General features: G+C 35.6%; 1 protein-coding gene across 1 annotated transcript in view; it reads left to right on the forward strand.

The window, feature by feature from the left end:
* ARMC3 (armadillo repeat containing 3) overlaps window positions 1-24,983 on the forward strand; it is a 51,460-nt gene that overhangs the window by 9,315 nt on the left and 17,162 nt on the right. The window contains exons 3-11 of the mRNA XM_041408627.1: window positions 464-589; window positions 1,659-1,727; window positions 2,082-2,257; window positions 3,722-3,916; window positions 4,554-4,737; window positions 9,980-10,132; window positions 10,258-10,363; window positions 22,669-22,918; window positions 24,066-24,202. Coding sequence (XP_041264561.1) covers window positions 464-589; window positions 1,659-1,727; window positions 2,082-2,257; window positions 3,722-3,916; window positions 4,554-4,737; window positions 9,980-10,132; window positions 10,258-10,363; window positions 22,669-22,918; window positions 24,066-24,202 — 1,396 coding nt within the window. The remainder of the gene's footprint in view (window positions 1-463; window positions 590-1,658; window positions 1,728-2,081; window positions 2,258-3,721; window positions 3,917-4,553; window positions 4,738-9,979; window positions 10,133-10,257; window positions 10,364-22,668; window positions 22,919-24,065; window positions 24,203-24,983) is intronic.

The raw sequence follows: 24,983 nt of genomic DNA on the forward strand, positions 1-24,983 counted from the left end.
GGCTTCCATTGAGGGATAGTAAGGATTCACAGAATCAGTGAACTGTTATGTTGAGGAAGATGCAATTGGGAGGCAAGAGAGGAGGGAAATAAAATGCGTATTCACCTGAATTTTATCAGGTGAACAGTATTCTCCTGATACCGTTCACCTGTGCTTTGCTAAATGAGAAGCTTTCCTTTGTACTTCCACTTCCATTTGTCTCCAGAAAATGAGTGGAGTATCCAATAGACAGAAGCAGCCTTTGCTTGAAAAAAGTGAATTAATCTGAGATACTGTTAATCCTTGGAACTATTTGACTCATATTTATTAGGGGTGTAAATCAGATGATCTTCAAAGGACCTGTCAGGCCTCTCTTCTTTGGTTCTACTGTTCATTAAAAGATTGGTAGTGGTTTTGCATTGATTCATTAGAACTGTGAGGTTGCTGGCCTTTTTCTTGGGCTTTTAACCCAGTTCCTTTTCAGGTGATGAAAACAAAGTGACACTTCTTGGTCTTGGAGCATTGGAACATCTGTATAAACTCCTCTCACACGAAGATCCACTTGTACGCAGAAATGCCATCATGGTATTTGGCATCATGGCTTCTAATAGTAAGAATCTCAAGGTTTTACTATTTTTCAGTGTGTGGTCATCAAAACAAGAGGTTGATCATGTCAAAAAATCCTACATTAATGGCCCAGAGTAAAGCAATGTAAGGTTGAGTTTCAGTGGCTGTTATTTTTATAGTGCTTTAGAGACCTATATCTAATTAATGTAATTAAACAGGTCTTAATTTAGTGAATGTTTTACCCAGTTGCCTTCCATGAGGATATCCCAACCACACTCTTAACTCTTTTCATCAGCTGCTACCAGCTTGTCATGCTGCACTGGACCTTGCCCTCTTAGATTACTTTTAATTCAGCATTAGCATATTGTCAGTGGTGCTGCACAAACATGGATTTGAATGAACAAATCTCTCCCATTTATATTCACATCTTAATTGGTTTTTTATTTAAAAGTAAATTAAACTCATGCCTTTTTTTCTCCCATTTCAACATGTTGAATATGTTGATAATAACAACACAGCCCAGTCATATGAAGACTGTCCCAAAAAATATTACTTGATTTTTCTATCCAAGGGTTGAGGTTTTGCTACTTTGCCATTGACAACATTAGAAATGCAATCTGAAAGACTTTACTGTGATTTTAGTAAGACCTGTGTAATTCGTGTTTTCCATTTGCTGTGTGGGCTGGCATTAGCATGAAATTGCAAAGTGATGGCTTGAAAACTAAATAACAGAAGGATTGCTTGTAATTTGATAATTTTAAACACAAATATTTTTAACTATTGGGGTATGACTTCTTTGGCAAGTAAAATCGTGCAATATTTAATCAGAACTTTCTAGATGCAAGTATTTTGAGTAAAGTTTCAATGAAATATAGGGGAACTTCATGTGTATCAAATGTCAAAGAATGTCACCTGCAACTTGAAAGTCTCTGCTTTTTTTCCTGGGCCCATTATGATCTTGGTCTAACTTTAGTTGTGCGTCCTTCTCAGTCAGGTCTTTTTGTCACTCAGGGAATAACCATAAGTACATTTTGCTTGGACCAGATTCTGTTTCTTTACTCAGCCAACACTGCCAAACACAAAACTGCATATTTGTATTTACTTCATTGTAGATGATGTCAAGAAGTTACTGAGGGAACTGGATGTCACAAATCTACTTATATCACAGCTGGCTCCCGAAGGTACTTTATAGTATTCATTCCTTGGGCAAAAGTGCACTCAGAAATTATTTATGGTTGCCATTTTATCAGACAATTTAATAAAATCTACCCTGTAATGTGATTTTTCCTAGTATATGTTAAATAGGTATGTGCTTTTATAGGAGTAGCTCTGTAGCTCACTGAGTAGTGTTTTGTGTTGTACAGATGGAACAAGATGTTTATGGTCAACAGCTATTATTTATTGTATGGTTAACAGCTATTATTTATTGACTTCAAAAAATGCTTTAAATTAAAATTAATTCACTACTGAATTAGTGAAAATATTCTGTACTAAATAAAACTTAATCAAAATGTTTCTTTTTTTTTTCCCCACAGAAGATGTAGTTATCCATGAGTTTGCTACTCTTTGTCTAGCACATATGGCTGTTGAATATACTATTAAAGTAAAAATATTTGAGCAAGGTGGGTTAGAACCACTTATTAGACTGCTAGGTAGCCCTGATCCTGATGTTACGAAGAATTCACTTGAGTGTATCTACCTTTTGTCACAGGTAAAGTTTGCTCTTGTTTGTTGTGTTAAACTTCAGAGGCAGATAAGCATTTGCATTCCCTACCCCTGACATTCTCTGTGGGGTTAGTAATTTAAAAATACTTACTTCCTTTACTCCACAGTGCTCATGAATGTTTCTGAAACATTGAGTCCTTGCACCTGAGTCCCTAAATATTAAATTAGTTATGAATATAGCTGGTTTTTAATTCTGTTAAACTTAATGCAGTTGTCTGTGCTGTACTTCAGTAAAAGTAAAATCAGTAGGAGGTTCAGATTTTTAAAACTAAATAATAATTGCCTTCTGTCTTAGTTGAAGAATGTTAATCTTAGTAATGAGAGTTGTAATCTGTCTATCCAAAAGGTTGGAATTATCCTGTAAATTAAAGAACTACCAATTGCATTGTTTCTTGTTTTGACCGGCAAGTCCATAGCACAATTTGGAACATCTTTTTAATGATAGGTGAATGCTGTCAACAGCTACTTTCCATTCTGGGAGGAATAGATTCGTTATTGGCTACTTCCACTAATGTCATCCATATGCTGCTTAGCAAAAGAATGGTGCATTTGTATGGCAGTTCTTTCCCATGGCTTAAGCGAATCAATTCAGTAATGAATTCAGTTTATAACTCTATCTCTTTTGGGGCATCAGAGCATGTCTATTCAGAATCACATTTTACTCTTTCTCCTTTTTTACTATCTCGCTGTCTTTGTTACCGGGTATATCTGGATAACTGCACCTGGTGCTTGCTTATATTGATAAGGATAATTGCATGCTGCACATGTGCAATAAGCTATTTAAAAGCAAATTGTAATTTATTTATTTATTTTCTTTTTTAATATAATCAACTACTGTCTTTTTATTAAGCTGCACATTCACTGTTTAAAGTTGAAATTTTAAATTGTCATTTTATAATTACTAAAACAAAAGAAGATATAACCAGGCAACCACAGCAGAGTGCAAAAAACTGTTTTCCTCCCACGGAGGTAAATAAAATGGTGAAACTAAATTTAAAAACTTTCTCAAAGAAACATTTATGTTGAGGCAAACATGGTAAAATCAAGAGTGAATAGGCTTTTTTATACAGGACTAGATTTTGTGGTGTATACTTCAGTCATGCAAAAAAACCCCTAGAATTTCAGGTTCATGGGGCTTGATTATATTCGTTTTGATTCTTAGCTTAAAACAAAGAAGTCTGCAGAACTGGAAGCTCTGCAGTATTGACTCATTTGTATACTTCAGTCATGCAAAAAAAACCCCTAGAATTTCAGGTTCTTGGGGCTTGATTATATTCATTTTGATTCTTAGCTTAAAACAAAGAAGTCTGCAGAACTGGAAGCTCTGCAGTATTGACTCATTTTTTAATGCCTGAAATCAGATTTTTTGTGTTCTTCCTGCAAAGTGAGAAATTGATTTATTGTTATATTCTCTATCACTAACATTCTTTGTTGGAATATTTTACTGCAGGATTTTCAAAACCGTGCTGCAGTTCGTGAACTGAATGTAATTCCACCCTTGCTGGGACTACTGGAATCTGAATATCCGACCATTCAGTCATTGGCCCTTCAAACCTTAGAGGCAATTAGCAAAGACAGAGAAACCAGGATATTACTGAGAGAAAATAAGGGATTAGATTGCCTTCTGAATATACTGGAAAATAATGTACGGTTTACTTGCCTTAAAAGATTTTTTGTTCTTGGTGCTGATGTTTATATGACTAATGAGTAATAATACTTATTTTATGGAAGAGAGATATAAGAACAAAGAGTTACTTACTTTTAGGGAACTTTGATAGAAATAGGATAAGCTAGGATATCTAGCTTACTAAGAAAAGAAGCAAAGACATTTCTCAAAGTGTTTATTATTCAGTTTTTGAATTGAGTTTACTTTATATAATGGCTTTAGACACAATTTCCTATCATAGTTTATGTTATTATGAGACTCAGTTTAGTGCTTCTGGAGTTCAGGTGTCGCAGTGGGAAATATAATGCATAGAGATATTAGTGAAGTTTGTTAAGTTTTAAGATCAAAGGCTCATTCTGAGTTCCTGTCCAGCCCACTTTGATGTAAATTAAAAACTTCTGGAGTTTTACTATTTTTTAATAAATTGTGTTGATCTTAAGTCATAATCAAATAAATTATATTAAAATATGAATTTGTAAATATGTACTTTGCAATATGAATAAACTGTCCAAAAGACAGTTGCAACAATTATCCTACAAACTTAAAAACCTAAGATATTTTAGTCCTGATTTCAAGGTTGTTTGGTTTTTTTTGCTTTTTAAAAATTTTTTATTAGGAACTCAACGATCTACATGGCGAAACTCTTGCTGTGTTGGGAAATTGCCTCGAAGATGTGCATATTCTGCAACAGATTCAGCTGACAGGAGGCCTTAAAAAGCTCGTTTCATTTTTAGAAGTCTCTACTGTTCCTGATATTCAGAAGAATGCAGCAAAGGCAATTACCAAGGCAGCTTATGACTGTATGTGACTTTTCAATAATCCATGGACATGAAATTATGAAGTAAAGTTTTATCCCAAATGAGATCATCTTCTCTGGTTGAGGGTAGTACTTGTGTTGAGGAAAACACAGGGAAGAATTAATTACAGTGATGAGTCTTGCCAATCAGCAATCAGAGCAGCAATTGGATGCTAGATTTTATATATATATATATATGTGTATGTATTTGAAAATGTTATGGTTTTGCTGCAATTTGTTTTCAATTTATTTTTATTATTTTATTTTAATATGTTCTTGTAAAATGCTATCCTCAAAGGAAAATGGAGCTCTGAAAATATGATGCTTGTCTTTTGTTTAGTGATGCCAGCTGACTGCCATCTTAAGCCACCTTTGCTGGCACTGTTTCTGCCTCTATCTGTTAAGACTTCATTGCAAGCTGACTTCCTTTTGCATTCAACTGCTCTTCTAAATGTCAGGCAATTTCAAATACAAATTCCTTTAACAGAGGCATGAAAGGAAACCTTTCAAATGGCTTGCAGATTAATATTCCCAGGGGAGTTAAATAGTTGCTTTGTAATCTTTTTATAATTATTCACCCTATAGTTATTTTTTATATACTTTTCTTTAATTCACTGAGGAATTCTGAATTAGGCAGAACATGCTCATCATTTATGCCCACAAGGATGCTCTTTTAATCAAACTACATTTGAAATTCCTTCCATACATTGGCTACTGAGTTGCAACATGTGCCAAGTAGTGTTATATAACAAAATGCAATGTAACTGATAACATACTTCTGACTATAGATTTTAGTTCTGTCAAGGGATTTTTATGACAGTAAAATTTAAATACTGAATTCATAATTCTGGCACCTTGTGGTTGAATCGTGGCTTTATGTGTATTTTAAAAATAGGTCATTTAATTTAATACGTGGATAAAATAATCTCTCCTTTCTGCCATATTTCAGACCTCCTTTCATCTCTCCCCATGCTATCTTTCTGATTCTTTTCTCACCTTGCTTAGTTTGATATCCTGAGTATTTGTAATTATTTGGATTGAAAATGATAGAGAGAAAGAATGTCCAAGTATTCTGTGGGTTTTTCTTTGCTTTTGTCATTATCTCTTGGAAGCTTGGCAAGTCACTGAAAATTGTTTTCATTAATGTTCAGGTATCAAAGACAGGAAGGGACCTTCTTATGTCAGTATTTTCTTTGTGTATTTTCCTGTGTTGTTATTTTATTACGCTACTTAGGACTGTCAGTGTCATTTTTATAGTCCTGTGACAGGCTTGTAAGTTGTATGCTAAGCAGATTTATATTTGCTCCCACTGCTTTCTACTGCATCTTCCTCCTTTATCATATTTATTTTCAAATAAGCATAGCCTTCTTTTCCTCTTTCACACTTTTTTTCAGTTTTTGTGGCCTAATATTTTAGCAGCTGTTAGTAGAAGCATGTCTGAGCACATTTTTAAAGCACGGTTGCAAGAACCACACATAATATATTACAGTACTGCCTCTGATCTTATATCATGGGATGTTACCGTCAGTGAAGATGCATCTTCTTGTCATGCTTCTTTACAAATGGAGTCAATGAGGTTTCATTATAAGGGTTTGCTCTCTTCTTCAGCCTATGACAGTTAGTATGGATGCAGCAAGCTGGGGAAATACATCAAAAGGAGATTTAAAATATTTGCTTTCAAGCTGTGGAATTTTGGTGACACCCAGTTAGACAACAGGAAACTCCTTGTCCTGGTGCAGTGGAAAATACAGTCCAGTAAACTTGCTGCTCAGTGTAGTCCCCAAAAACACTGAAAATTTTCCAGCTAACTAGAGATACTGGTCTAAAGTCAGCCTTGAAGTGAAAAGCAAAGGCCATTATAAGAAACAGCCCAAGTGCAAAAAGAAAACAGAAATATTTTCAGGTTTTGGTTTTTGATTGGATTCTAGTTGTGAGCATACTAAACAGCCTATCCAAAATGCAACACTGACATATACTATACCAGTACTTGCTTTGATGTTAGTCCAGTGTAATACAACACAGCTCTTAGTTCTGTAGTGACTTTTTCATTAAATTTGCAATAGCTATACCCACATTCTTCAGGTTTGATAATCATGGTTGCAATTTACCAACATTTCCTGTATGCTTGGGTAAAAAAATACTGCTTTTCATTGGAATGAAAAACCTACTTCTGCCATGACAGAACATGTATCTAGCTGGCTTTTTTTAATCCTGGCAGCTGAGTATACAGCAGTATCTGGTTTTGAAATTACTGTTGTTGACAGATGGAATTTGGTTTTGGATTTGATTTTTTTTTTCCCTGATAGATGTGATCATAGCAAGCAGTTTTGTTTTATGTCCCTTTCAACCCTTTGGAAAGGGACTCTTGTAACTTGGTGTTGTTCTTATAAGATATATTTATCCCTTAAGAATTATTCTCAGTATCAGAATAAATTACATGGTATAAACATGATATTAAACTTTAAATAGCATCTTTAGGATGCTTCTTTGTTTAAGTGCATTAAAATGAATCATATTTCTATACATAGGCATTATGCCTTTGTCCCTGAATTTTTTTTTTGTTCTGTAACGTAATTCTGAATTTATTATATTAATTTATTGATTTTTTTGTTTTGTATGCACAGAATTACACTGGTGAATTGTACTGTGATTTCTGCCTTGGCCACCAAATAATGTAGTCATTTCAGAATGCTAAATTGTAATCTAATGCTATAAATTATTGAATGTCTGTGAGTGGATTATCTGGACTGTTGATTAAGGAGAGCCTGATTTTCCCCTGACAATGCCAGACACACCAGCAACAAAATGCTGGAGTGTACATGGAGAAAGTGATGATCATGCTTGCTCTGCCAAACTTCTGGTTTGAAGCTCTCCACATTCTTTCTGTGTATCTCAATGCATCTCATGCTCAAAGGGAAGCACACTAAACATGCTCTGTAGCCTGAGTAACAAATGCTTTTCATAATACAGATCTTTGTTTATCTCAACATCAGTGGGAGGTCATGATACTCTTTAACATGAACTTTTTCATTGAAATTGGTATAAATAATTCCATAAGGTGATGACAGTGATCTGAAAAGTAATCAGTAGAACTCACGTCGTTATTCTGGGGTAAAAGGGGGAAATAGGAAAATATATTGAAAAATAAATGTTGTCTCACCGTGGGGTCAGTGCATTAAAATCTGAACAGAATAGTTGATACTCCAAACTCTTTTAGTCATGTGTGCTTTATTTTCCTTCATGTTAAATCAATGTATTCAAATCACTTAGGGGTCAAGAAATTAATCACTGTAAAATTTGTGTTGGCACTGACATACTAAGTACTTCAGTATAAACTATGCTTTTCAGTTGTGCAGTCTTTCTAGTCTGTAGTAAAAGACACAAAAGAAACAACTCATACACACAAAGAGAGGATGAGCAGAAAATGTTCATCCCTTAGGTAGAATTGGCACCTGCATATTGAAATATTAATAATTTTCATTGATCTAACTTCCTAAATATACATGTATACTCTTTATTGTAAGTTCAATTTCAAGATCATTTTCACATTATTATAAAATTATTTTTCTGTTTTAAGTATTTTAATTACTATTTTCACTCATTCATATTATTTATTCATATTATTATTTTGTATAGGCATAAATTATTTTTAAAATAAATGCTTACCCATCATCATAGCTGCTTTTAAAAGCAAGAATAATTTTAAAGAAAATCTGTAAACAAATAAGTAACTTGCTGTACAATAAACAAATGACTGAGGCATGAAGAACCTCTAGAGATCATTATTAGGGATTATGGACTACCTTGGCAAGCAGCAGGTGAGGAACACACTTGACAACTGGTCAGAATAGTCTCATCCCAAAATTGAGGCCTTCTCTTGAGAACTCGCTGATGTGCATCAAGGTTGTGCCCAAAGTTCTGCTGACACTTAAACCCTCCCTGTTTTATTTGTTGTTTTGAGATTTCATTTGTGTATCTGAGGGTTCTAAAAAAGTTTAAAACTGAACTGAAAAGGAGAAATCATCTGCACCTGTCTCATCTCCATGCTTTGAGTCATTTCTGCTCTAATTACTTTTTCGATCAAACTTGCTTTTCATTGACTTTGCGGACTTGTATTTGTTTACTTTTATTCACTACAGATTCAGACTTATCTAAAAGAATATTTTCAATATTTTTTTCCCTTTCATTTATTTTTTTTATTTGGGGGGCAACAATCCAAACAACGGAGAGATCCCTCAGAACGGTAGCATGCAGTGGTAAAATTTCTAAATATTTTGAAGTCCCAGTGACTTCTCAGTTCCTGAAATTCTTTAATGCATTCCAAATTCTACTATGTAGATATAACTTCCAGCATGTAATTAGTCCAGTTTAAATTATGCATAAGGTTAAATGTTTATTGACTCTCGTTGTAGAGCTTCCGTGCTCTCCAGTGCCTGTCTGCATGAGAAAGTTTCTTTCAGGGATCTTTCTAAGGAACACCTGCATTTCTGATCTCATCAGTTTTGAGATGAGGGAGTTGATCAGTTTATTGGTATCTACATACAGATGTCTGTAGATGCTTTGTGGGTGCTTTGTGTTATTACTTGTGCAGAGGAAGCAGCGTCTTTCCTTCCACAGCTGCTGCTGGTCAGTGCAGTGTAGGTCAGCAGTGAACACTGTGCTAAAACTATAGCATTCAAATTCTCTGCAAAGTGGGCAGAAAATGTTCTTTGTAATGCTCCTTGCCTTTTTTTTGGCTATTTTAATACATTGAGTGGTATTTCACCACGTTTAACTGTACGTTTACTGGTATGTTCTTCAATTTTATGCATTTGGACTTTGTTAGCATAAACTGAAATATTTATGCTAACAAGCAATCCTGAATAAGTCTGATCTGCTGCATTGGAAAAGCTGTTTCCATCCAGCCTGTATGTATTCTGTGGTTTTAAAGTCTTACAGAGAACAAACTTTGCATTCTGTTGGGCCATGTATGTTTATACTGTGTTTAATAGTCATTATTTGGGCTTGGTTCAGAGTTCAGTGAAGCCTAATCCAAGAGCTGCATTTTGGATGATCCTTGAACATCTCTTCCAACTCAGGATGTTCTATGATGGGATTTGGCTCAGGTCCTTTGTGCCTATTTCTTAGTGTCTGATGCCTAAGATATACCAAAATATTTCCAACAACTAAATGGAATCAAATTAATGTCGTTTCACTGATTTGGAAAACAAATGCAGATTAATGCTATTGTTATTTCTCATTTAAAGCTGAAATACGAAAAATCTTACACTGGGAAGAGGTTGAGAAATTTCTCCTAAGCCTTTTGGAAACTAACAATGATGAAGTTAAAGTTGCTGCTTCCCAAGCCATTTCTGCCATGTGTGAGAATATAGACAGTAAATGTGTCCTTGGACTCCAGGGTAAGTAAGGTGGGAAAGGATGAAGTGTGAATTTGGGTTTTTTCTGATTATAAGGAGAATATTACAATTTTGCATATTTCCATGGCTTATTGAAATGTTCATATATATAATTATTTCTTTCAAAGGGATTCCTCAGCTAGTACAGTTGCTAAGCAGTGGTAATGAAGAGGTAAAAGAAGCTGTAGTGACAGCATTAACTAATTTGACAACAGCCAGTCCTAGAAATGCAAGGTGAGTCTGCAATAATTAAATTATAATTTTAAACACTTACCTGAAGTGATAATATTTTGATTTTTAAAGAATGCCTCATCTTGTTCTTATGCTACAAGGCAGGTCTGTTTGAGTTTGACATAAGGCAGTTTTTGGTGCTTATGAGTCACCTGGAATAGCTAGGTTCTCATCAGTGTTACAAGAGTTGTGCTGTCTCTACTAATGTTAGCATCATCAAGGAAAGGTATGAAGCAGATATAATGAAATCAGAGCTGTAAATCATGTTTTGAAGAGAACATATGAGCAAAATATGCCTTATAATCTAAAGCATTTGATGTGGAGTTCTTATTTTAAATCCAAAATCATTGATATATTTTAAAACTTGATGGTTCATACAACCTTTTTGACTGATCTAAATCCATTCTTTGAGGGAGATGGATCTTCTGAATATTGGCATTGTTTTGCTCTTCCTTTTTTAAATTATTTCCCAAGTAACAGAGAATGCTTGCAACGTATTCTCTGAAAGAAAAGAAGTGTACCTTCAGAATCCAAAATTACTAACAAAGGTGACAATGGTTAGCTCACTATATATGCCAAAACAGTTATATCAACTAAATTCTACTGTCAGCTGCAGCATTCTTTTATCCCAACTGTATTAGAAGTCCTGTTCAGAGAAGAGTAACAGAGCAGTGTGATGTATATGAGCAATCACGTGTAACTTACAAACCAAAAAATAAAAAAAAAATCCTTCCAAGTTTCTTGGAATATACTTAAAGAAGTTGTAAAAGAGTCACAGGCATTCTTTGAAGTGAAAAAGTAACTCACAAAACAAATTGTTTCAATTTATTGATTCAGCTCTAATAGTCACTCGTATTCACTTAATGTTACCAGATGGAGCAATAATTTGACACAAGAGAATAATACTCTGTTCTCAGATTCACATAGTACATTTTTTTTTGTCTAATATTCTGCTGTCCTCATGTGCTGGACTCTTCAGTTGGTGTCAGTGGGAGTCACACACACATAAAACGAGCACAGTGCTGGAGTCCAGAGGTCAAACTTTCAGCTCCACTACAGCTGGTTTTCGTAGTGCAGCCCTTTGAGGTTTCACATTGTGAAAAAGGGATCTCTGGAGAGTTTTGAGTTGGTATAGCAGCTTATGCCAACTCATTCCATTTCTTTTGCTAAGGAGATAGTCAGGACATTGTTTAGCTCAACTGCTGGAACAATTCTCTGAGACCTCAGGCAGGGAAATAACTGTCTCTGTTCCTCTGCATTATAATGAAGTCCTTATTTGTTTCTTGCTGGGCAGAGTCAGGAAATTGTAAAGGTGGCTTACATATACTTCTCTCTCCTCGCAATCCAGCTTCAAGTACAATATGGAAGCACCAGATAATCTAATCAGAGGTCTTCTGTGAAAATCAGGAAGCAATAATTTATATTAAATATGTATATTGGATGAATTCCATGTGACTATATAATTACTTCAAAGCTTCATTTCTAAATCAAAACCATTAATAAGTCACATAAGGGTCTGAGTGTGACTAGGATCTATAAATGAATATATAGTGTTGAACCCTGGGCTGATACAAATTGGTATAGTTCCAGCTCACTGACTGACTATCAGGCCCATATTTATTTTACATTCACATAATAGGAAAAAAAAATAGTTTGGAGAAAATTCATTCCATCTTGAGTTACCATAATCATATTTCATACTAGAATGTTTCATTTGTATGTCCTGTAGACCACTGAAAATAAGTGTATAAATAATGAAGATGCTGGTGCACTTTTATAATAATGCGACTTCGCTGTGTGATTATGTTGACAATATGCTGATCTCAAATGAAGCTGATGAGACTAGTGCCCTTTTATCAGTTATGTATTAAATTCTTGTTATAAACCCTTCAAGAATATAAAATCAGAAAGGTGGTAGCAGCAGGTGGACCTTATGTGGCAAGAACAAAATGGGTCCAGTGATGGGGAAGACTATTTGCTGTAAGTGCTTTCACTTTTTACTGGCCAGTCAAATATTCAACTTTGTTGAACTCATGTGCGTGTGTTCTGCTGTATTTCATTTCATAAGCATAAGCATTTTTCTATGTTATGTTGATTGAAGGATGTGTACCTTGCCCTTTTATTTGGTACAGTATATGTTTGAGGATATAAAATGAACACAAGATGTTGCTATTTTTGTTGGAGATTTGTTGTTCTTGTTAGGAGTATCAAAAAGTGCTGCCAGCTTTTCATATAATACAGAAAAAAAATGCAATTTAAAGCAATTGTTTAATTAAAACTCCCGCCATAGGTAGCTCATAAAGCTAAAGTCTTCCATTGATTAATAGCACAAGAGCAGCATAGGCAATGGGCAATACTGCCCCCCACTAATGTATATTAACCTTGACCTTTAGGTGCTTCCCCACAGCAATGAAAGGCTGGTTCTATACCCCTACCCAATCAATCCTTTGTTCCTCAACTGAGACAGCTAATAACGGTGTCAAATGTGGTGGAGGTTTGGTAATTAGAACACCTGTTCATGATGAACGGGACAAGAGACCAGCTTGTCATTTGACACAAGTCCTCAAGCAACCACGATTTGGCAAAAATAAATAAATAAATTAATTACTCCACTTCCCTGTTTGTATTTTATCAAAAAATCTAGAGCAGAAGAGGACATAAGTCCCATACAAGTGGTTTGAGTTTTCAGGTTTACTGGAGAACATGGATTTTCAATAGGATCTCTACCAGAACACATAGCAATTAATAACTTCTAAAATATTTCAGCATTTAAGTTTTTGCTGCAGAGCTGATGTTGTGTCGCACTTCAGTAGCACATAGGAAAAAATGCAGTGGTCAAATGCCTCCTCAGTTTACAGACTGACATCCTCAGAATACGTTTTTATAAGAATTTTACCATAAGGACAGAGTTTTAATGCTGATCAATATTGATGATAAATCCTTGTTAATAATTAGGCTCAGTAACAATAAAGTTGCAAAGTACGTTGCAGTTTAATATCTCATGTGCTTATTCTAATGTCTTATGTTACTACGCATACATAGCTTTGAGGTCATCCTTGATGTGCATGTCAGAATTTGTTTCTGGAAGAAAAGAGAATTATATTCAGCTGGGTATTTGCACCCATCTTTTCTATCACTTTTTTTTAATCCAGAGCAATAACTTGCTTTATTGAAAACAGTTATTTGGGCAGCAGAATGCCATCTAAAGAATCCCTGAAGCTCTCTGGTTTTGCTGTGTCCAGGCACCGGGCAGTGTGGGTGCAGTCACTCCAGTAACGGATGTGATGCACGAATGGAACAATTGCACACGAACAAAGAAACAGCAGCGTCATCTGTTGGGCAGCAAAATATATTCTGTGCTGCACATCCAATCCTGGAACAAATGGCTTACCTCAGCCTCTGCCTATTTTTTCTCATTTCAATTATAATCAATTATTTTCACTTTTCATCTATTTAGGATTAGATAATCATGTTAAATATAAATATGATATGAGAAGTAGCACATAGAAATAAGCTCTCATGTATACCAGTTAGTCAGACATGAATTTGACCAGCTCTTTCCTTCAGCATTGTCGTAGCACAAATGCCATTTCTAATAGCTGCCTTCATAAATCTGGCAATGTATGATTTCTGGGCACCTAATGGGTTTGCCTCTAAAGGAAAACATATGCTCTGAAATTTAGAACTTTGTGCTGGACATGAAAACTAATTTTTAGCTTCAATTATATTTGTCTTCAATTGTTTATTTTAACATTGAAATTTATAGCATTCAGTTAGAATTTGGTCTGGGGGAAGAAGAAAAGGGATGGTTTTTCTTCATCTGTACCAAGGGCTGCAGAAAGTTGTGCTACATGACAGACTTATGACAGAATATTTCTCCTGGGGTTTATAATAAGTGTCAGGTGACAAAATTCTGTTTTATATCTGGATTCAAGATAGTAAAGTATCGTCCCAAAATTTACAAAGTCAGCAAGCTTGATGTTATTTAATTTTCTAATTCTTAAATTGACAGGAATCAGAGAACCTGTTTGAATTTGCAAAGGTCATATCCATATAGGCAGTTTCAGGCATTAGTGCAGCATCTGAATGTAAGCTTTTTCAAATGTATCAAGACTGTCAAGATTTGAGAGCAGTTTGGGATAGGGGGAGAGGTTGGGAACTTATGGGTTATGGACAGTGCCCAGTGAGAAGAAAGTGAGTTGTTCCCTTGGCTTTAGTGGGTGTTATATCTATTATTCTAAACTGAAATTCATACGCGGATCTAATGACTCAAAATACATCCTCAGTCTGTTTCACTTGTAGTGAGACAGAGACAGCGTCTCACCTTTTTCAACTGAGAAAGTTGAAAATTTGGTGCACAATAGATTTTTTTTTATTGTTTATAAGATGAGTATGGCTGTTAAGGAATAAATTTAAAGAACATCCAGGTTTTTTTACATTCCAAATATTGTTATTATTAGGAAGTAGGAGTTACTACCATTAGGTAGTAATATCACTAGGTAGTAATCTTCTCTATTAGAAAATGGGAAACTTAGTAATAGATTTTCTATTTCAAGACTGTAAATAGAACCTAATTCACATAAATATTAAAGTGTCAGTATTATGTAAGATAATATATTTGCATGAATATATGTGTTAATTTATGAGAACAGGAACACAAATTTAATACTGTAAAAAAGGTGATGATCCACTGCAGGTTTTGTCTTTTTTTTTGGTTTTAGTTCTTTATGACATAAGTTCGTTTTTCTGAAGAAGAAAATCAACAATAGAATGCTGACTGTATTGTGTAGCTGTAATATGTTTTAATACTGACCCCTAGTGACAGAATTCTATTTTTGAGCTAATGTGCTGCAAGGCAAGGGGTGTTTTTGAGTTTTTTGTGTTGTGCTGTTACTTTTTTACATTAGCATCGACATTTATACCCTGTAAAATTCAGTTATCTCAGGCCACAAACAGGTTCCTCTTTTTCTTTTCTCTTACTCTATATCCATATTGTGAGAGGAACTGTGTTAAAAAAAAAAAAAAAAAAAAAAAAGACAACAAAGTCATTTTACCCACTACCTAAGAGCTCACAAGCTTTTCCCTGAAAGTTACATCTTGACTTCCATTGAAAACTGCAAAATGTTTGATGACAAATTTCTCCCTTGGCAGAAAAGCTGATTTAAGTCCTGTGCCTGGGATGTCACTCAGAAATGGGTTCTCATAAAGACTTTAGCATCACATCAGATGAGTGATACACAACCCACGTACATGGGTCTGTGCCCTGCTGGCAGTCAAAAACCTTTCATACAGCCAGCTGTTGTATTTTTCTCTTAGATTGGGAAGGTGTGGCTGCCTGGCAAAGTCCTTCTGTAGGCTCAGACACAATAACTGTTTTCTTCCCTGTAGACTTTCACAAAAAAAAAAAAAAAAAAAAGCTATGCATTTGCCTGGATGGTTTATTTTTTCGGGGTTTTTTTTTTAACTTTAGAGTTATATTCAAGACAAAGACCAATATAGAGCGTTTATCTAACACAAATCTCATGTCACCACATCATGAAGTGCATGGAAACCTAAGTAGGTCCAAAATAGTTTCAGAGTGCAGAACACTTCTGATCTGGGATGATGCTAACTACATAGAAATTTTACTCCTTGTAGATACTGAAGAATCTTTTGGCCTGTTTTTACAACCCTACTTTCAAAGCCTTGCAGTATGATCACTGTTTATCTTAGCTGTGGACAGCTGGAATTTCACTTACAGCATGTTTGTTGTCACCTGTAACTTCCCATGATGGATTTCTGTAGGATCAGGTGAAAATTTTTTTTTTCCTGGATGGAGACTCCTAAGCCTGGGAGAGAAAACTTTCTTTTGTGTAGTGGCACAAGTACCATGATTACTCTTGAGTGTGTATCTTTGCAATATCATTCAGTGATATGCACTGAGATAAACGATGCTTTTTATGAATTAAAAGTGGCAAGGGTTATTCTACATATAAGTAAATATTTCAGACAAATGTATTGGTGCTTTTGCATGCACTTTTTTTTTTTTTTGTAGTAGATTTCTAAATTAAATTATTTAAGTACATATTTTATCTTAAAGTAAGTGAAGTTGTTTATTTGTTTATTTTTGAAGTTGTTTATTTGAACTAAGGAAATTTTTCTGTAAGGAAATTTCAGGGTTATGACTGACCATGCAAGCTTAATTCTGCCCTGCTGTGAATTTAACCTGTGCACTGACTATGGCATGTTGGCCACTCAGACTGTCCTCTGGTAAAAATAGCGTTTCACAAGTAACATTAACATTTTGACATACGACCTTAGTAATTTTATCATAACATAGTCAGATACATATATTTTCTTAGAGATGTAATTTAAAGAGACAAAGCCAAAACATACATTTCTGCACCCTAAATCATGGTAAGAGCTTGAGCTTGTAGCAAGGCAGAACAGACAGCTGTCATTTGAGATATATTCACAGTTGTCCAGAAAAGAGTTATCCAGAAGTGAAAGGTGAAGTTCACAATTCAAAGTACTGTGTGTAGAGACTGACTTGGCACAGCTCTTTTATCCTTCCTCAACTGGTGCTTCCAAAGAAGAAGAACCACGGGATCTTTCAGAAGCAAAAAGGGTTTCTATTGTTGAATTTTATGCCTTCCACATAATAGTGAAAATATCAGAAATTCTTTACAAAGGCTGCAAATATTACTATAACTGAAAGTCTCAGGCATCATAAATAGATAGTTCATTACCAATGTTCCTGTAATATTTTAAATTAGTTATACTACAGTTTTAAAACTGAAATCTGTGTGACTTTGTCAGATGAGTTCAATGATAGACATTAGAAAATCTCTGTGAATTGCTAAATGACAGTCAGGTATTACAGTCTCTGCTAACTCAGACAGTTTAAGCTTTTATTATATCCAGACTGTGAGGTTTATTGAGTTTTGGTTTTGTTACAGTTTTAACAAGATACTTGTCATTAGAAAATAGGAATAGAGGCTTCAGTTCCTGAAATGAAAAATTGGCATGGTTTGTTGATATAATCAATATTTTTATTGGAGCACAAAGGGTCCCCAGACTGTAGATCAGAGTCTCTTGTGCAAGATTCTCTTATTCAGAATAAACATTCTGACATTAATCTCCCTTGTCTAGTGAAGAAAACGGAAGTAATATTAGTCTTTAAATAAAATACGAGTGACTATTTACAACAGTCAATTGCTTTTGAAAATAATTAAATCACAAAGTGAAATTTTTGATAAGTGCAGAAGGCATTTATTGGATGTGATTATTCTGATGGCATAACAAGGCTAATGAAGAATACAAATACATTTAAGGAATAAAAAAGGAAGCTATTTCTTAACGCTTTTTCAAACTTCTGGTATTCTTTCTCAGACAGAAATTGCGTAAGAGAGCTGGATCAAAAATGCCTTGTGTGAAAAAGAAGTCATACGATTTAACACAGATAGGGTTGATTTTAAAAAAATGTGTGTAATTAGATGCATAATTCTTATGCATAATTTACATGCAATTATGTATGAAAATGAGCTATGCACAGGCATAAATGGCTAGCTAAGCACCTCACACACAATCACAGTAATTTTGCACAGAAATTAAACATGCAGTTGCAAACACATTTGAAAAAAATGAAGTCCAGTGAGGACGAAAAATTTGAATTTTTTCTGAGCAGAAATTGTGTTAAATCCTCAGTCAGGAGTGGGGGAGTAAACCGCATAGAAGTGAATAAAAATATATTTGATTATAAAACAGTTTATGTTCAGTCATAGTAGAAGAAACAAAACCAAACATACTTCACCATTTTTGTGAAGTGTCAATCTCACTAGTGTAAATTTAGTACAATCCTGAGTAAACAGTGGTGTCAAGCTGTACAGCTCTTCTCTCTCTCCCCTCCCCCGGAGGTTGTTTAGGTTGGGGGTTTTGAGGAGCAATCTCAGTGTTTTCTGGCAGCTCTTTGAACACTCTTAGTTGCTTTCTCCCTTAGGCTAGACTTTCTCTTCAGGAAGAAAAGCTAGCTGGACCATTCCTGATGCTCTAAGTAAATAATCTGTTATTTTTTTTGCCATGGCTAGAAGGTTTGGTCACAGAGCAGAGCTTTTATGGTCCTATGATGCCAACTAAAAGGTGGTTCTTGCTGCAGAGTGCTTATAGTACTAAAAGTAAAATGTGTATAAAAACTGTATTAAAAACCCACAGGATTTTCATCAAATTTTTACTGCTGATTGTTTTCACAGCACTCTCCCAATATCTGAGCTTTCCTATCACACCCCAGATAACTACAGCAACAAAATGCTCACTTCAGTGACATTCATACACATCTCCAAAATGTCTGTTAAAAAAAAGTTTGTATTGTGAAGTTTTTGGTAATGATTTTGTTGTCAACTTTTAATTTATTTTTGCAGTAAAAGCAGTAAAGAAAATGTTTGTTTCCTCAGTCTCTCAGCATTTATTGTTTGAGTCTTGTGTTATCTTTTAGAGAATTTTCAAGAAAATGTCTTAAGCTTAGAATGTGTATTTAAAATTAATAAATTAAATATTTATTATATAACCTTTTAATATTTGTGTCCCCAGTGACAGCTGAAAAAAATATTTTAGCTATTCTCGAATACAGCAATTTGAATCCAATTCTAATCAAAATTTTACTGTTTCACTAAAGAGCATGATTAGGCTCCTTAAGGTACCTAAACTCTGTATACCTTGATTAAGGTAATCAAGGTTAGGTAAATGCCTAACCTTGTTTAGTTAGGCATTCTAAGGCTCATAATATGTGCTTATAATTATTAACATTTCAATTATTTTAACTTTCATTTAAACTCTGCAGTTCCTACAGCTGTCTTGTCTTTTTTATTGTCTTCCCGTTTGTAGTTCAGATAGGCAGCTTCCACTTTTGAGGAAAAAAATGGTGATGTGGCAGATGCAACATCCTTTTTTTTTTTTTTTTTTCCCCTTCTCTTGTTCTTGTCTTCTTTACTTTCCCTAACCTCTTTTCTCCTTGTTTGGGAAAGTATGAACTTTGAATATATACAAAACATGGAGGAAAAATCTTGTGATTTTTCCACATCAAAATATAAACTTCTTTTCAGCTAAACTCAGGCTCAGTTCTTCTTTGAAGATATAGCTCTGTAGTGAAGCACTGATAAATTGCACAGTCTCAGTAGGATTTGTCTGAAGGGGAGTGTTCTGGAGGCAGGGAGAGTCTAGTACTGATCCGCATTAAGCAAAGACAGAGCTGGTAAAAACATTCTCTGACTTTTCTTGGCTCCTAATAAGAAAATTAAACAGAGCATGTCTTTGTCCAAGATAAAAGGGAACAAGGACCTCCATACTTAGTGTTGTGGCATTTCAGCACCTTAAACTTAGCTATGTTCATTCTCTCAGCTCCCTTCTGAGGTCAGGTTCTGTGGCCCAGGGTGACAGTGCTATTTCTGTGTTCTCCAGAGGCCTGTGGAGTAGGAGTGAGCTGAGCTATGGATTCCCCTTTCCTCCTCCTTCTGTGTGCATCTCTGTTACCAGGACACAGCACTGGCCTCAGATGTTCATGCCCTCTTAAAAACTTATTCTCAAAGGTATTGGTTACCTTCAACTCTTGTTACCAGCCATTGTCACTTTGAGCAAATTCTTTTTGCCTTGTGCTCAGATGTGCTACTTGATTAAACTATGCGCATGAAACTGGGATTCAAAATGAGTCTGCGCAGAAGGGGAACGCAGGACAGAAATAAATATGTATGATCTTCTAAATCAGTGGTTCTCAACCTTTTTGAAGTTGAGTGGCACTTGAGAAAATTGGCTGTGCTCTGTACCTTGCTGAGGTCAGCCCTGAGCTCATGAGGAGCCGTCACCTTGCTCTTTTGTTAAGTGCTTGTGTACTTGCAGGTTTTATGGAAATTATAGTAAATCTGCTTATGATGTGAGCTATGTCATTCAGTGCTGTGTATCATTCTGTAGCCAGTCTTTTAGGGACTATATGTTTACTAGGAGATCCTGTGGGAGAATATGTGTATTCTTGGGTGTACTATAGGAATAGTAAGTCCTGTACTTACTGCAGAAATATTGGATATACTATACCTGTGAGATACAGTGCTGCATTTTATGAGTAGTGAATCTGTCCCATAAATCCTGGAATTCCTGGATCCATTGTAAAGAAGAAACAGCTTGATTTTGGTTTTGGTTTTTTTCCTTCCTGGGTAAAGTGTGTGTGTATGCACTGCATGATGCAGTAAATCTGATAGCTCATAGACACAGCTCACTGTGTGCAGCCGTGTGTGTGTATGTGTAGTGGGTCTCACCCAAGCTGTGCCAGCAGGTACCTCATGGCATTGTTACACGTGCTGTTAATGTGATGTTTTCCAGCAAGCCTGTGGTACATGTGGTGTACAGCTCATTCTTACATGTGCAATCACCATGTCCAGAATTTCTTCACATACAGCAGCCTGGATAGAGCTACAACAGTCCTAAAGCTGAAAATTTGGATAAAATTTTCAGGGCAAGACAAGACAGTATTAACCAAATAAGTATAGTGGCCTTACCTAAATAAAAAACCCAAAACAACCAAGGAAAAAAAAAGCCACCCAAAAAATAAAACATTTTCAGCTCTTCTTGATCTGGTCAAGTAGGAAAGGGGAAGGAGAACACAAAGGGAAATCCAGCTAATTGAAGGAAGACAGAGGGGTGCAGTGTGGGACATCTGAAAATATGGGATTTACTTCTGAATAGAGACCAGAATGCTTGCATTAAAGCTGCTGGTGCTCCAGGAGGGTTAATTAGGCAACACCAAACTGACTGTATCTTAATGCTGCACCTTCAGTCCCTGGATTGCTGCTTTTTCCCTGATTTTCTAAACAAGTAACTGTTGTCTGCCTGTCAGATATTGTTAGATCCCTGCTCCAGCACTGCTTGTGAGCTGCCACTGCCTTGTACCTGAGGCAGAGATGAGAGTAACAAACCCCATTAGGTTTTGCTCGTTCATTTCAGGTATGCTCAGGAGCATCTGTATCCCCCTCTCTGACCATGTGGAGATATTTGCACTAAGATGAGTTCACAGTAAGACCTAGATCGCATTGCCCATGTCTTGGGATTATTTTCATAATTATTGTTAGTGGCACAGGTTGGCATGTATTCCACTTTCTGTTCTGTTTGCATAAAACTGACTGCCAGTATTCCTCATGGGTTTTTTTATTTGTTATCAATGCCAACAGTCTTTTTTATGTGATACTTCTAATCTTGGTTTATTTTGTATCGATGAAAGTTATCCAAATATTAGTCAAAATTTGGTAAGGTACTGTTAAAGTAAAGGATTTTCACATACAGATGTCTTTTATGACTGTGTTCACAGAAATTCTGCAGAACTTATAAAAAGTATAAACTTTTTTTTTTGAAGATTTTTTATGGTTTTGATGTAGACAACACATACTAATAGAGGGTATAAAAAGCAGTTGCAGTGAAAATTCAACTTGCCATCTGTGCTTTCCCATTGCTAACAATATTGCCAACTTTTGTTTAACAAACAGATTAGCCTTAAGTAAAATTATATATCCTTTAATAGTACAGCTCCTTACACCTTCTGTTGTCTCATGCTCAAAGTTGCTATTTCATTAATAATGCTTCTTCAGCTATTTTTTCCCTTGACTGTTGTCTAACCTAAATCTATGAGGTTCTCCTTAGAAAAAAATCCCAACCATCTTCCCCAATATTATTTGAAATAACATTAACATATATTGAAATAACAATAGAATAGTAGATTATTTTGCACATCTATCTTAGGACTTGTCCACAGGAGCATTTGTTTCAGCATTGCTGAGGGGCAGCCCCCTCAGCCATGGATGCAATATCATCTGGTAACAGAGGGAATATGTAAACTGGATCTGCTGTTGATAGACTGGATGATCTGGATAGATAGACTGGATGATCTGGATACTCTGTTCACTATAATCCTCATCAGTAGTGCTAGAATGATTATGGGGAGAGGTGGTAAGAGGCTGCAGGAGCATTTGCCTGGAACTAAAGATACAGGAATTCTGCACCTTTGAAAATATGCAGGATTTAATTGACTTATTCAATACCTCAGAAAGAATCCATGTCCTTGCAAGTTAAAGAATCCAGAAGTTTGTGACTTGGTTTATCATTGGTTGTGCCTCTTGAACTTCTCGCCATGAGTCATATAGAAATCACACAAACACACATATATGTACAGATGCCTACATATGTATATATGCAAACCTTGAACTGTAATACTAGTTTAGTTGATAAAAACAGCATGGTAAGAAGAAAAAATGTCCTAAATAACAAATATTCTTTCTCCTTTTTCATTTTGCCAGTGTTGTAGCTGAGGCTGGAGGAATTGTGCCATTAATGAAAACCTTGAATGCCCAGAGAGATGGAGCCATTTCCAATGCCATTGCAGTGCTCACAAATCTGTCCCTGCAAGAGCCATCCCGTGTCAGTATCCAGAGACACGGCATCATGAGTGCCCTTGTGGGGCCGCTGCGCTCAACCAACAGCAAAGTGCAGAGCAAAGCAGCGTTTGCTGTGGCTGCCTTTGGTTGTGATGCTGATGCACAAGCTGAGGTAAAACTGAGGTTGTGTTTATTGGTGATGTTTCTACATGTGAGGTGGGAGTTATATAGGAATCTATTGTGTCTGACCTAGAAGTCCTGAGCTTTCTATTTAGTTACATATTTTTGTGATACTTGTTCTGCTAAATATAGCTCAGTTTTTTAGGAGATTTTGGAAAGGGTTTTCTTTAACTTGAATTTTCACGACTGTGTTTGCTTGCAACAAATTAATGCTTTGCAGCTTTTCAGTGACTTCAGTGAGCTTTAAGCAGGGCTATATCTCAATGTTATATTTAGGAGCATTAAACATCAAGGTTTCTTTCAGCTGCAACTGTCGGCTCAACTTTGAAGATAGGAAGTTCAGTCCCCTTTACTCTCTCTCCCTCAGTGTTCTGTTGCCCATTTCCAAGGCCTGAACAGCAATGTCTGACCTTGATTAATGAGATACTGGATGTGCATGGAGTAAATGTATTTCAGACAAAACTCAAAATATAATTAATCCTTTGATCAGTGACATCCAGCAAGTTGAACTCTTTGCTGTTTATGAATTGGTCGTAGCATTGTCTTCTCATAAATAAGAATGATGCTATGTGCATTCATAAATCATAAGGTAGGGTTTTCTCATGGGTCAAGGCTATTAATTAGGACATGAATAAGGGGCATAGATAATTAATCTACCTCTTTCAGTGTCCTTAAAATGTCTTTCTCTTCGAAAATCCAAATGAGCAATATTTCCTCCAGCATGTATAGGAAAGATACTGTAGCACACAAGAGAATAGGATGTTAATAAGATTGTCATACATACAATACAAATTCAAATGTATTGTGATGTAAATTAGTTGCTAGGAGGCACCAGAACACAGAAAAAAGCTGTGTAAGTCTCTGTGGCAGTCTTGGGTTGCATGGTCTCTTTGGTTTCCATACTGCAGCCTAATAACTGAAAAGCAGGGCAGAGCCAGAAGGGGCGACTGCCTTGTACCACTTAAAAGCTCCAGCTTATGCAGACTTCACAGAAACACAGAATCCCCATAAATGACCTTTTTTCCAGCCCAATGTAGCTTTTCTACAAAGCTTGAATGTTTTGGGAAGTGAATTTCACAGGCTGTTCCTGCTGGAATAGATTAAATATGTACATGGCAATGTTTTCACTTTTTTAATAGTTAAGAAATGTAGGTGGGCTGGGACCACTCGTTGAATTGCTGCATTCTAAGACTGAAGAAGTCAGAAGAAATGCCTGTTGGGCTGTTATGGTCTGTGGAAGTAATGAACTAACTGCTGTTGAACTGTGCAGGCTGGGGTGAGTAGAAATAATATCAAAAGTCAAAAGAAAATGTTTGATGAGAGAATTCAATTTAAGTCAATCTTTGCATATTTATAGCAGAATAACAAAGCTTTCTGGTAAGCTGAAACTACTTTAGCACCACAGATGTTAGAGATGAAATGGTATTGATTTTAAGGAACAGAATCTTCTGACAAAAATGTAAGCCTGTTGAGAGAACTGTGTAGAATTATAAAACATTTGTTTCTGTGACTGAGTTAGGCTTTATATTGAAGATAACTTATATCAGTCAATATTAAGGACGACAGTGCCCCATACATTTGAAAGTGAAATAAAGGTTTCAGTCTAATTTTAATATACAGTAAATTGTACTTACTACACACAGGCTAGATTTTATTTAAAAGCTCTGGTTAACTGCAGGTGTGCTGAAGTGTCATGGAAAAGTGGCTCAGTTTTATTCTTTCTTAGGAACTCCCAGGTCCATATATTAGTATCTGAATTACAAAAGCTGGTTTAGGTTATAAGAATTATGACACAGGACTCCTCAGACAAGGCAACTCTTTAGTTACTGTTAAATTAAAATATTTGTAATTGCCCTGCTCCCTCTGCTGGGCACTTCTCTGATGACTGCACAGATACTTTAAATCCATCTATGAGGGAATTTCAGAGACTCTCAGAAACTGAGATCAGGAGGGGACCTCAAAGGTGATATCCATCTATCCTAGTGTAAGACTGAATAAGGTACACTGAAATATTTTGGCTTGGGTAAATACTGATCCTGCTGGAGTTTGACAACTTT

Source organism: Onychostruthus taczanowskii, unplaced genomic scaffold, assembly GCF_017590055.1.
Source record: "Onychostruthus taczanowskii isolate IOZ18803 unplaced genomic scaffold, ASM1759005v1 scaffold3, whole genome shotgun sequence".
Lineage (NCBI taxonomy): Eukaryota > Metazoa > Chordata > Aves > Passeriformes > Passeridae > Onychostruthus > Onychostruthus taczanowskii.